The following is a 14,160-nucleotide window of genomic DNA, read 5'->3' on the forward strand; positions in this document are numbered from 1 at the left end:
GAGCAAAGCATACATAAGTACACGCACGTTCATCTTATTGAACCCTACCTGCAAACTTACTCATTAGCACATACATATACATACGTATGCCTGTATCTAGTAATTGATACTGATATTCGAATAACTAAAAAAGCCAAAAAGAAAAGCGAAAATGTCCTTTTGGACCCCGCCGTTGATATAAGTTCACTTTATATGATGATGATGTCATATAGGTACATCTTGGATTGCGATAAATTCACGTGAAATGCGATACTTTGATCTTCAATAGCTTTGCTAATAATAGATCGATTCCGTTCAAACTTTCCAGAATTATGTCCCATTTTATCGCCAATGTTGATGTCATTTACTTCTGGGATGAAATGAGGGGGGTTTTCCCGTGTACATGGTAATATATCATTATCAACTTTATTTGCGCAGAAACCGGAACGGGACGTATTTTGAGGCCTAGGCTTTGTATAGGCCCATCACTTTTTTTTCAGATCTTTTGGTGTGATAGATTTTGAGAACGAGACCTGTTCCACTTTTTGGGGCGCCTATATCTTACCCAATATCAGAAAGAAGGTCAGTTTCGAAAAGTAAAAGTAAAAAGGAGTAAAAAATTTTACCCTGGCCTATGGGGAGCCACCTCTCAAACTCAACACAAAATGGCGTCACTTGCTACATGTAAAGGGAGTCTCAGATTACATCTTCTCACCAAGTTTCATTACAACCGTTTTCGAGTAAATCGGCTGTAATAGGCAGTCAGACGGACAGACGGGTAGATAGACAGATGGACAGACGGACAGACGGACAGACGGACAGACGGACAGACGGACAGACGGACAGACGGACAGACGGACAGACGGACAGACGGACAGACGGACAGACGGACAGACGGACAGACGGATAGACGGACAGACGGACAGACAGGCAGATGGACAGACGAACAGACAGACATTGAATCGATTTTAATAAGGTTTTGTTTCACACATGAAGATACCAGGCGCATTATCCGAGGACAAGCTGCTGGCATTCAGCTCATAGACAATAACCACTGGAGTTTTGCTCAAAAGCCAATATCAGATGGCTATACATATTCTGAGTAAAATTGCCAAGGTTAACGGGGCCGGTACTGTCGACGACCTCGCTAAATACCAGGCGATTGTTGAAGAATATAAGAACAAATGCCTGGGGAACGAGCAGAAGGCGAAGCCCATTGCCTTCAAACGCCTTCAATCTCAAGATAAAGTCGAAGAACAACAACAGGAGGAGCAGAGTGTGCAAGGGTTGGGACGCCAAACAACCTCTGAAAGCAGGTAAGTAGCAACAGCCGACCGATGGGCCACAAACTGCGAAACCCCTCAGCAACGTGGCCAGAAGTCATTTACATGTGGCGCTGGCGGATTATAATTTCGCTTCCGACAAACTAGCGCCGGAGGTATGTGTTGAGGCCACACTGCTGGAAATTTCATCGAAACGTGGATTGGTATCCACGATGGAGCATAAAACCTGGGAAACACCTGCTGAACCAACACCAACAGCTCTACTACCAAACCCTATTTCCACCTCCACGTGGTGATCGCTGGGAGTTCTTTCTTTATGAAAAACTGCAGACGGAGAAGGATGAAGGCGAGTCTCCCGCGCCTAAAAACGGGACCAAATGTATCAACTGGTCCTCCAGGTTGGGGGTTGGGTAGGGCTGACCACTCTACACGGAAAACCGATGTTACGAAGCCACGAAAGAACCCGGCAACGACGACGGAATAACGATTTGCGCATTTTCTCATGGAACGTGCGCTCCCTGTACAGAGTGAAGCTGATTAGGAGCTAGCCGATACCTTGTCCCAATATAGGGCTGATGTAACAGCGTTACAGGAGATGCGTTGGACAGGGACCGGTTTCCTGGAGAAGAACCGCTACACCATATATTATAGCGGCCATCCAGTAAACCATGCGCTCGGAGTAGGTTTCTTAGTCAGCCAAAAAATGAAACCTGCTGTTATCGGCTTTGAAAACATAAGCGAACGGCTATGCACTTTGCGCTTGCGAGGCAAATGTAGAAACATAAGCCTCATTAACGTTCACGCCCCTAGAAAGGAGACTGCAGATTCGGAGAAGGATACCGTCTACGAGGCAGTAGAACGAACCCTCGAAGCCTGTCCCAGATATGATATCAAAATCATACTGGGGAAGTAGGGAAGCAGCTCGTATTCAGGCAATAGGTTGGCTCCTATAGCTTACACCAAAATTCAAATGATAACGGACTGCGGATTATTTAATTAGCAGAGTTACACGAAATGGTTGTTGGAAGTACCTGATTTTTGCGGAAAGCGGTCCCCAATCATACGTGGGCCTCTCCAGGCGGGATCACTTTCAACCAAATGGACCACGTGTTGATCGAACACTGCTACCTTTCAGCTTTGATGAATGTCAGGACATATAGAGGGGCCAATATAGACTCGAATCGCTATCTCGTTGGTACGGTGCTCCGAGCTCGAATGACAACATGACCCAGAATCCCCTCTGACAATCATGTGAGAGTTAATACTGAAGCCATTCACAACACAACCCTCCGCGACACCTATAAGAGGGAAATGGATGCCGTAATAACCGCAGCCAACAGAGGACCTGGAGATGAAGCATCAACAAATGATTTTCACAACTACCTGAAGAACGTTATCATAGATACGGCCACAAACATACTTGGCCCCAGCCGCAAAAGGAGTCGGAACGGCTGGTTTGACGATGCATGTAAGCTAGCAACGGAACGGGAGAATGCTGAATACCGAGTAATGATGCATTCTCAAAGAAGGCGGGCACGTGCGGACAATTATCACGAAGTCCGACGAGCGGAGAAGCGACTTCACAGACGAAAAAAGGAAGCCTGGGAGAACCAACAAGTCTGGTAACTAGAAAAGTACAGGGAGCAACATCACCAGGCGCGTAAGTTTTACCAACAAGTCAGTAGAATGGAGCCTTACACATCTCGATGTTCATCCTGTCGAGACAAAGAGGGAAATCTGATTTCCGACAGAATGGGCATATTGGAGCGACGGGTTGAGTATTTTGATTAACTACTGAACAACCAGAACATCGGCGAGCTGGAGGTCCCGCCAACTGAAGACGACGAACAAATACTGCCACCACCAAGTATAGATGAAACAGTCCGTGCAATTCATCGGCTAAAAAATCATAAGTCGCCAGGAGCCGATGGAATTACAGCCAAATTGGTTAAATATGGAGGCGACCAGTTACACCAACTGGCTCATCAACTTGTGCTCAAGATGTGGGAAAGCGAATCAATGCCTGACGATTGTCTCATACATAAAAAGGGAGATATCACACATTGCAGCAATTAAAGATGTATCACGTTGCTGAGTACCATCTATAAGATATTCTCCGCCATCTTGGTAGGTCGGTTAGCCCCATACGCCCAGAACATCATTGGCCCATACCAAAGAGGCTTCACTCCAGGCAAACCAGCAACAGATCAGATGGAAAAACTGTTGGAATATGGACACCAGTTGCCCATTTATTCATCGACTTTAAAGTCGCCTATGATAGCATAGCCAGGGTAAAACTGTACACAGCCATGAGAGAATTCGGTATCCCGACGAAATTAATAAGACTGACTAGGCTGACCTTCACCAATGTGCGAGGCCAGCAGCAGGATCACTCTCAAGACCATTCGACATCAACAACGGTCTACGACAAGGGGATGCCCTATCATGCGTCCTCTTTAACCTGGCCCTCGAGAAAGTGATCCGGGATGCACGAGGAGGTACGATCTTCTTTAAGTCCACCCAACTACTGGCCTATGCTGACGATATCGACATCATGGAAAGAACCACCCGAGACGTACGACAATTTTTATGATTGAGGAAATAGTCGATGGTGCCGGGGTCTGGGAAGAACCGAAACCTCCGCACTAGTATCTACGAGATAACTGCGCCTGCTGAGAGGGTCATAAATTGTTAGGCGATGTGGCATTGCGTTCTGGGTGGTCGTCGCCAGGACCCCCCGCGGGCCTAGTTTTTTGAGGTAGGCGCGAATTTACACGGGATCGTACATTTGGTGGCTTTCTCGCCGAATCTGCGATGTTACCAACAAATACTTCGGGTAGGAGGTTGTCAGGACAACCTACCCCCCTTCCCGTACCCCGGCACCATTGACTGCTTCCTCAATCATTAAAATTGGCGGCAGCAAAATCCTCCCGAATTAACACATACGGGTATAGGCAAGTGGACGTGAGTCTTGGCTTGCGTAGGACATTTTCGTGGCGATTCATCTTGGCAGATGTCAGCTTCCACACACTAGGCGCAGACTTCTTGTGTCACTATGGGTTGCTGGTGGAGTTGCAAAACAAGTCTCTTATGGATTCCACAACCAACCTTAATTCGTCGGGCCAAATGGCATCTTACCCAAGTAACAATCTTTCCGTACTTTTAGAGGACATTACCGACTCTCGAGTTCGGGCGTTCCTCCAAAATCTTGCCAGTCCTCATGTATTCCTCGGTGACTTGGGTTCTTAGCAAGAAGAATTGCGAACTCTTGGCCGCATTCTAGAGAAGAATCCTCAGAAGAATTTTTGGCCCACTACATGAGGATAGACGATTCCGTAACCTACATAATGACGAAATCTATGAGCGATACCATGACGGTTGTGGATAAAATTCGGCTGAATAGGTTACGGTGGGCGGGTCACTTAATCCGTATGGATGAGGATGATCCAGCCCGGAAAGTCTATAAAGGCAATATCTATGGTAGAAAAAGAAGACGGGGCAGACCCTGCCTGAGATGGAGCGATGGCATAGGTTAGGACTCCAGACAGCTTTTAGGGATATCGAATTGGTGGACCTCGGCGCAAAACCGGGATGTCTGGAGTTCCTTATTAAGGCAGGTCTAGACCGGATATCGGTCGTTGCGCCGATGATGATGATGGTGATCTATGGACCACTATCACTTGAGTGCTCGAAATCTGAGCCTCCCTCCGCCTCTTCAATCCTACATATACATACACAAAAACTAAATTAATAGTGAGTTTAGAGATTGTAATTTCGGGAGTGAGGCATCATACGGTGTAAGGGACTGTACATCTACTTTTGCTTCCCCTATGATCTTCAAGTTCTTGTATATGTATTTAAAGCACATTAATTCCTTTTGCATCCTATATCTTGCCAAAGTAATGTAAATTTTGTGGTTGCTTATTACACTTTCTAATTGTCTTTCGATCGTATAACGCTCGTGGTATATTAACAATTTCACAGATCCTTTTCCCATAGGCTACCTTCAGCACATCATCGACTAGCCAATTCCCCGAAGTCCTCATCAATAAAACTCTTAAACTCTTCAGAGTCTTCAACGTCTTGGAATGTAGGTGATGCGCTTAGGGTCGTTTGTTGTAGTCTTCGGCGTCGTTTTAATGATTCTGATTGGCTAATTTAGTGCGCGTTCCGCATCGAAGTTGCCCCAGTTTCTTCTTGGCTTCCGGTATCCTCGCCTGCATCGCTATCACCCGGAAAAACGCGCTATCATCTCTCAATTGAACCCTAAATCTTTGAACTGTCCTCGCCTTAGGTCCTTCTCAAGCTCCTGGATTTTCATCGTGACGACCACGCCTTCGAATTCATTCTGGACTCTCTGAAATTTAATCTGTCTCCCAGAAAGTCTGAATATTGTACTGAAACCGTCAATATTATTGTTAAGGTACTAAAAATGTGATCCAGATATTTCGGCGAGTTTTTTTTTGGTTTTGATAGTTCACTCGAGAAATTACCTTCGAAATCCAGGAGCTTTCCTGTATTTAAATAAAACGAGATTTCATAAAAAAATATTTTATTCTAGATATTCACAAAGATCACACTTTTATCACTTTCATCGAAAACAGTAATAGAGTCGTATCTTACCGTCAGACTTTCTAATACTTGTACGTAAGCGGTCTCGCTCCGAAATGACTAAAAGATCTTTTTAATTTCACTCATATATGAAAACATCTTGGTGTAAAATATTCGCATATCAGTCGATTGAAACGGTACAATTGATTGTAAGATTCACACAGGACCTTCTTCGGCCACCAAACATTCGAATAAATAATATCAATGACTTATTGCGACCAATTCAATCCTGCACTTCATTTCGTCTGTTGTACTTTCCTCTCCCTTTGTAGATTTCCCGTAAGGATATCTTCCTCCGCACTGTGACTGTAACTTTAGTTGTGGATGTGGAGTGTTATTTTTTGTTTAAAATATTTATAAGAACTCTGAGGTATGTAGGACGTATGCAATCTCAGTCTGAAGCAGATAACAACGAGCAATGCTTTTTATGATGTACAAGTATGTCCTGCTTCTCTCCGTGCGATAAAGTCACAACGGAATATGATGCAAACACGCCCAATACCTGATGCATGACGACATGTACCATTCATGATGTGAACAATAACTCTACACTCTAAAAAGGACATGTATCGATTTGTGGACGCATTCACAGCAAAAGCCATTGTTGATTGATGCAAAAATATGTACGAGATATGCATATTCTGATACTCCACCACCTGATGAAACCTTGAAATGCTTGAATTCTGGTTATTGTTACCCAAGTAGGGAAACTGTTGCATATAATATGATAGCATTCAGTTATGAACATTTAGATAAATATCTTTGCTACAGTTAGAACGAACATTGCAACTACGCTTGGACAAAACCCGCTCCAAAAGGCCTACTTAAATGGACAAAACTCCCAACTGTTTCATGACGACATAGATTCCCACTCCATTCACACGGACAAGTAAGCAAATGGTGCACCAGACCACGTATGAACATAGCCTGGCAAGCTGAAGGAGCACTAGGTCTACTTCTTAATAATATGATACCAGACACCATGTAAATTGCTTGATATGTTTGAATTTGGTACACAATCAGTTCTGAACTCGACTTACCTCTAGACGATATGCTGCTGTCTCCTCGGGCGTCCCGCAGGGGTGCTATTATGTTCGTTCCATTATCAAACACGTAAGGACTGTTTGGATGTTCTTCCCAGCGTTCAATGAAATTCTTTAGATTATCCTTTGTTGTCTCCAATTCCACTGGCTGAAATGATGTAGGCATTTAGTTGCAGGCATGGAAAAGACAGGAAATAAATTTTGACGATAAAGTGTTGATTCGGTGAACTTTGAAAATTTGCGTAGGATCTTATTGTGTTCAGGGTTTTGGAAATTCAATTCAACTGTGAGAGTTCAAGTAGGCTGAAAACATGAAAATTATGAGGTAGCGGTTTGAAACCACTACAAGACTCGCTTGTAAGTTTTGTGGCATTTGAAGGAAGTTCATTTATCGGTATATAAGTATGGTATCCATAAATTCCATGTGGCGTATAACGCGTTAAATGCATCCACACGTCTTTGTTGTCGCTTCCTGGCAATGTGCTTCATCCCCTCCCACATTTTCCAAAAAGCGTACGCTTTTCCTACACGACCCATTCGCTGGCTATCCTACGATAACTCGCTATGTGTGACCGATCTACTGCCACTTCCACCTTCCCATCAACATGCCCACGGCTATGTAGTCCTTGCGCTAAAAAATTGTTCACTTGTTATTTTGTCAAGCCAGAGTACCTCGCTGACATGATAACAATGATGGTTGCTTTTCAAGTGATTCACAGGCAATTTAGCTTCTGCATGAGGCGAGATATCATGAAAAACGTCATAGATGTTGAGAAGCTCCGTTCCGAGATGACCCGTATGGTGTTGATGTGGTCAGTGTAGGTCTTAGTGTAGGTAAGGAAATCAGTCAGCACTTTGCGGATCAATCCTTCGAGATGTTCCTCAATAGGATCGCGCTGGTGCCTTTTTTCGGAAACCTCACCATCATCTCCTGTCTTAATAATCTGGGTAGAATCTGGCAGGATTCTCCTGCCTGGTGGGGGAGAGGTAAGTCATCTGAGCACTCAGATCCTAGTGGTTCATTGTACTCGATACACTTGGCATTGTAAAGATTATCTCCTTTCTAATAAGAGGAGCGCGGTGACCAGTCATTTCATCCATAGTGTATTTAATAGGCAGTACTCACACTCAATGGACCGGACGTGTGAATGTATTGATGAAGCTTATCCTTTTACATCATAAGCCCACAACATCTGGCAGCATCTATATGTGGTTTAGTGTCTATGATGAGTAGGGATAAGTTTTCCCGATACATTCGCAAGTCTAGTCTATTGAGTGTGGGTACTATAATACTTATTAGATGTGCTGTGATTTCATTCACATGAGGTGGACCTTCACCAGATGTTATACAACTAAGAACCTTGGTGGTCCTCCTGTTCGTCCGTCTCTGTTTGCTACATCTGATTTACTCTGAAACGGCTGAGTCTATTGTCTCGAATTTCGGTGAGAAAGTGTAGTATGAGAACCCCTTTATATTATATATAGCAAGGCGCGCCATTTTTTTGAGGTCCCCATGCATGCGAAAGAGGGCTACAACATTTTTTTAACTGAATATGGTTACGTATGGTGCTGTTTGGGAACAACTTATTTTTAGGTTTCTAGCTTCCATTGGTTTTTTTGTTTGGGATATGAGGGATCCTAAGCCCACATCCACTTGATGTGGGAGGGCCGGGCCAAATGGAGAGCAACTTACTTCCATGCTTTTTGGTCTAGACACCCTCCGTTTGGGGGTATACAAATAGAAAGACTAACGGTTCCGTCCAGGGTAGAGCGACTCACCAGACCTTGTCTCTCCTCTGCCCTGGGAGCAGTGTGATTGAAAGTGGCAACATGTGGAAAATGCCTCTTTATATAATGGCAAAAACACCGCAAGGGTGCGAATTATATCCAAATTTAAAGCGCCACTAGTTTGAGGTTAAGCTAGGCTAAAGCTAGATTTTTTTTGGATATGAGGGATGCTGAGTCCATATTCACGTGATGTAGCACCGGACAAACAGATGTCTAATCCTGACCTCTATATATACGAGTATGTATATATATATGGCGGCCCCAACGTTGATTCCAGTTTCGCCCCGGAAGCAAAAACTCGAATCGAGAACCTCTCCTTGCAGTCGACAGCGCACTCCTTTACCCAATAAACATTCTACGTCGTGCCATCTTTTACGAAGTAAGAAATCGACACTGAACTCTTCGTCTTCCAGCGGCTAAGAGGAATTGCAAACTATTCCTTGTCGGTAATAATACGAAGAACGCGTCCTTTGGGATCTCTCTCCCCCTGTCTTGGATCTTCGCCTAGCCAGAGATCGGACGTTTTCTCAGAAACTCTGAGCTAGTATCTCACGATTAAAATTAATACGGGGCGATATGAATTTTATATGAATTTTAGTGTTTCTTTTTTATAGGATATGCCTTTTCTTCCTATACAGGTAATAACGACGATTATAATGATTATCGACATGTATTTCATGGCATTGTGTTTGGAAAGTGTGGGAGACACGTGGGTGGGTACGTGGAAGACATTTTTCTTATCCAGCACTCGTCATCAAAGATTTTAACGCGGAGCGGAGATGCATTAATTCGACATTGAATCGAAGTTGCGCTGCCATTTTTCGTCCTTCTGTGCTTCTGCAAGACGAACCTCGGGTTCTAGTTCTTGAAGATTGAGGCGGTGCTCAACGTTCACCGCATCCATGAGGACGAAAATACGAAGTGGTTGAATCTGCTAGCACCTAGCGTGAGCAGACTGGTAAAGTCCTCAAGACATCAAATCTCGACATCTATTTTGCCAGCAGATGTCGATTCTGTGGCGAAAGGATTCGATTCTGTGCTAAAAGAATTAGTAGCGATACGACTCAGCAAGGCTCAACTGATATCACTGACCAGGTAGTCAAACGAAAGAAAGGCTGCTGCCGCCTCTTCTATCGAGCAGTAGCAGCGACGATGCGGAGAGAGTGCAGCTGGCCAGCGAACTACTTTAACTCTCTGGCATCAAAAATACACTGGTATTTGAATTACCATCTGCAGGGCTTGCAGGCACGGAAACGCAAGATGCCCTACCTTGCCAACAGCAGTAACCAGGAAAGCTGGCAATTCAAACGGCAGGGGCCAACGCTTCTATTCCAGATCTTCGAGGGTCCACGCAGGATTGTCTGACTGTGAATTTACAGGAGCAGGGCATCTTTGGACCATTGCCAGCCAGTTGGTTAGCCCGCTCTACCTTGTCTCAAAGTCAGAGGGCGACTACAGGTGTTTAAGTGCTTGCACGATTCTGCATCATTATTTGGTGAATATCGTTGATACAGAACGTGAAATGTATGGTCCATTCTGTTGTCGATCGCCGCAAGGCGGTTTCTTCAAAGACGGTGATCATCGAAGGAATTCTTAATTTTTACCGACGCTGCATTCCATTCCAATGACTGTTGGCAGATTAGCTCCATTGAATGAATTTCTCAGAGATTTTTCACCAAAGATAAGAAGGCCTGCTTGGTCAGGACACCCGGCGACTCAACGACAACCTAATTCTTCTCACCGAACGCAACTCTCGCCCTGAGGACAGACGCATCGAAACCCGTCATCGGTGCTTCTTTAGAGCAGGAATTTCATGGTGGAACCTCACGCCCTCTGAGTTTTTCTCGAGGAAAGTATCAGTAAGAGTTGTTCGTTGTCTTTGCTCCCATTAAGTACTTTCAACATTTTCTGGAAGGGCGCTCCTTTACAGTTTTTACTGACCATCCATCACGTCTACGTCGCACAGCCACCCTCGGACCAGCGAGCAAACTAGACTGCATATTGCAGCACTAGGTAGTTTTCAAGTTCGTCAAGAATAAGAAGATAGTAGATGCTATTTGGTGCAAGTGCGTTATTGCTAAGCCCTCAACCACAAGGATTTCATACAAGAGGAGCGTGTGTGTGTGTGTGTATGGTGGGGGAGAAGCTACAGCTTCTGAGCACTCAGGCCGTATTGGCCCATTGTACTCGCTACACCCGTCTAACGGAATATTCCGGATTCGTTAACGTATCGCAGGATTTCCGTTAGTCGATGTGACGCTACCCGTCGTAATTGGAGAACATCGGCACCAAAAATCTGATGCCTGATGCGCCCATAGGCGGGGCATTCACATAGGAAATGCTCCGTCGATTCCGCTTCCTCATTACAGGAGGGACACGTATCATCTTGAGTAATTCCTATTCTGATCATATGCCCAGCTAGTGAAGTAAGGCCTGTCAGAATGCCCACAATACACCTGCAAGTCCTCCTGCTTTTCGACAGGATAAACTTTGCGGTACGTATGTTGGGTTTTGGCAGGAAAAGTTTGGTGCGTCGAGCAGCATTTAGGCTCTGCCACCTGTCATTATGGGAAGCTTGTTCCCAGTTTTTGAAAACAGACTTAGCCAATGCTGGCTTCGGTCCCGGCATAGGGGAGATTGACCCCTCTTTCGCTAAAGCGTCCGAGATTTCATTTCCCTCTACGCCACAGTGATCAGGTACCCAGAGTATTGAATCTAGACAAAGAGTTCAAACGGTTTCTGCATTCCTGAACGATTTTCGAGGTGATCAAAGGACTGTTCAATGCCCTCAATGCAGCTTCGCTGTCACTGCAGATTGCGATACGTCTACCCTTCAACCGCTTGTCAAACACCCAGTTTGCCGCCCTTAGGATCGCATAAACTTCGGCTTGAAAAACCGTTGCTTATTGTCCCAAAGGAAAAGCCCACTTCTCGTTTTTATTCGAGAGGTAGACTCCGGCTCCAGAACCCTCTTCTGTTTTAGAAGAGGAGCAATTTGGAATGTTGAGGGAAAGAAGATTACATGCAGGAGATTCGTCGCCCGGGACATTGCTTGAATTTTTATGGTGGAAGAAAAGCATTGTGAATGATTGACGTTCTTCAATCATTTGCGCTTGAATAATTTCGCGAATTTACTATATCGTGTATGTGATGCATGTGATGAGGAAACACACATAAGAAAACCATCTAGGCGTCATCAATACATGCGTCAGTTAGCTACCTCGTCCTGCGTATTTTTTTTAACACAAATTCAGAGTGAAGCGAATCTAAGGTAAATCCCAATGAAGCAGTTAACATTACCACGGAAAAAATCCTTAAGGCTGCGAAAAAGGTTACTAATAATGGCTGTTCTATAATAGCTTGTTCTAAATTGGTTCACTGAAACATTTATGGCATGCTTAAAAGAAGAGCTTTTCGCTGTAAAGTAGAAGTAACAGAATGTAGTGCTGATTCCTGCTGTTCCCTCCTGTTGAGGGCGTGCTGGTTAATAGGGGTGGAAGTTTCAGCGTTGATCTTTGACTTAACTCGATTCGTTGGAATATGTGTGGTAATCACTGGGTGGAAAACGTTGTCGGATGGAGGAGTTTGCAGGTTGCCTTTCCTCCCTCTCTGAGCATGTGTTTTCGTTAGCGAATGGGGAAATTGAGTTGTTGAATGAGTGGATGTGTTCCGTGGATGATGACACGAGGAAGTCCGAACGGTGGGTTTCGAAGCATCTTACGTGGTGGACGAATACTCTCTGTAAAATATTGTTAACCCCCAAGTTGCTCGCTTACAGACGCGGTGTTTTGTCATATAAAGAGCTCTTGAAGGAAAAAGACTGGAGGTGCTTCGTAGGTGGCGTGATAGTGTTTATGCTTTGTTGGTTGAACTGTTTCCGAGATCCGAGTCTTCGTTGTTTCCTGCCGATCGCGCCATAGGGGCGGAAGAAATTCCTTCTTTGCAGTGTTTCGTAATCGAGGAGAGCATAGCGAGATTCAGGATTCAAGACCGGGAATTCACCTGTCTGGGATGGAATGAGTGCCGAGATGTGTAAAACTATCTGGCGGGCCGTCTCATCTTATGTCCAGTGCCTTTATGAGCGTTGAGAACGGGACGGTTATTTCTCTGCATTCTGGAAGACTAAAGTGTTCAGAGAAGGATAGGAGTAATCGACGGTAGTATAGGGTTATGTCTATCTCTTTTCTCGCCTTTTGGTAAGATCTTGTAGAGGATTACTGCGGGTCAAAACATCCTATCTGGTGTCGGGCATGTAGTATGGTTTCCGTACTGGAAGGTTCCCCGACGACGTCTCAATGGGTGTGAAAAACTTTGTCTGTCGTGCAAACAAATACGTTTTTTTAATCTTTGTAGATTTCAGAGGCGCATTTGACTTTTAAAGTTGGTCATCTGTGTTATTGAAACTTCGTGAGCGCGGCTACCAGGTATTAGCCCTGTGAAATGACTACTTCCATGAAAGGGAAGCATTCGTCCAAATTATCAGTAAGCGTGTGTGGGTTTATGTGGGGCGCTGTTGCCGACAGGGATCTATCGTGGGTCCATTTATATGGAGCATGATGATAGATGAACTGTTGGGTGAGTTTAGTTCGGTGCTTGAATGCGTTGTTTACTCGGATGATCTCCTCATTCTTTTTCTGGGGAATAGACGACTTAAGCTGAAGCACCGGGTTGCTGAGCTCTAGCGCATCGTTAATGCGTAGTCTTAACAGAGAAAACCGTCGTGATGTTGTATGTGCTTTCGCCTGCACCTGATCGAGCTCAGGATACGTTTGACTAAATTCATGTGGATGCTGAGGCCTGTCATGAGGGTGTGAATCTGGTCTAATCAGGGGAACTGCTAGATTCATATATGTGGGACTCTCCCTTTATGTCTTTCTTTTATGTAGCATGGTTTCGACCAACGCCAAGCAGGTATTGTTGACTGCTTCTCCTCCTGATCAAGAAATAGTTCAATGTGCCACGACCTACAGGATCAGAAGGGGTGTATCTTTGGTGTAAGAAAGTTTAGTTAAGTTAAGACTTCCTGCAGATGAGAGGTTGTTAGACGAGAGGGTTATATTATATTGACGGTTCAGATGGAACAAATGCGAGCAAGGTCAAATTACAAATCAGTATTTGAAATGTGTTGAAGAAGTTCTACAGTCGACTTCGGGCCTGACAGAACATGGAAGCTTCAATGAGTTGCTCTTCTTTTTGCCTCTAGTCGCGGTTGTGTTCTATGTGGAGCGGACTCAGAAGATTGGTTTCATGTTCTCTGTATCTCTCCAGAGTACTGTAACATCCGTATTCTAGCTTTGATTTTAGCTAGCTCCTTGCTAGCAGTGATAAGCTTCAATGCGCTAATGCATACGCGTGCGCTGCCTTCCGCGATGGAAGGACGACGCTGATTCATTTATAGTGGACTGTGGATTTGTAGTGGACAACCACCAGTTTCATTCGTTAGTGTTGTCTTGTGA

The 14,160-nt window shown here is 44.7% G+C and overlaps 1 protein-coding gene across 2 annotated transcripts in view; it reads right to left on the minus strand.

Annotated features, from left to right (window-relative positions):
- The window catches only part of LOC119655348 (myosin light chain kinase, smooth muscle), a 134,451-nt gene that overhangs the window by 1,944 nt on the left and 118,347 nt on the right, over window positions 1–14,160 (minus strand). For both annotated transcript variants that reach the window (XM_038061200.1, XM_038061201.1), the window contains one exon: window positions 6,914–7,064. In XM_038061200.1, the coding sequence (XP_037917128.1) occupies window positions 6,914–7,064 (151 nt within the window). The remainder of the gene's footprint in view (window positions 1–6,913; window positions 7,065–14,160) is intronic.

This window comes from Hermetia illucens, chromosome 4 (genome assembly GCF_905115235.1).
Source record: "Hermetia illucens chromosome 4, iHerIll2.2.curated.20191125, whole genome shotgun sequence".
NCBI lineage: Eukaryota > Metazoa > Arthropoda > Insecta > Diptera > Stratiomyidae > Hermetia > Hermetia illucens.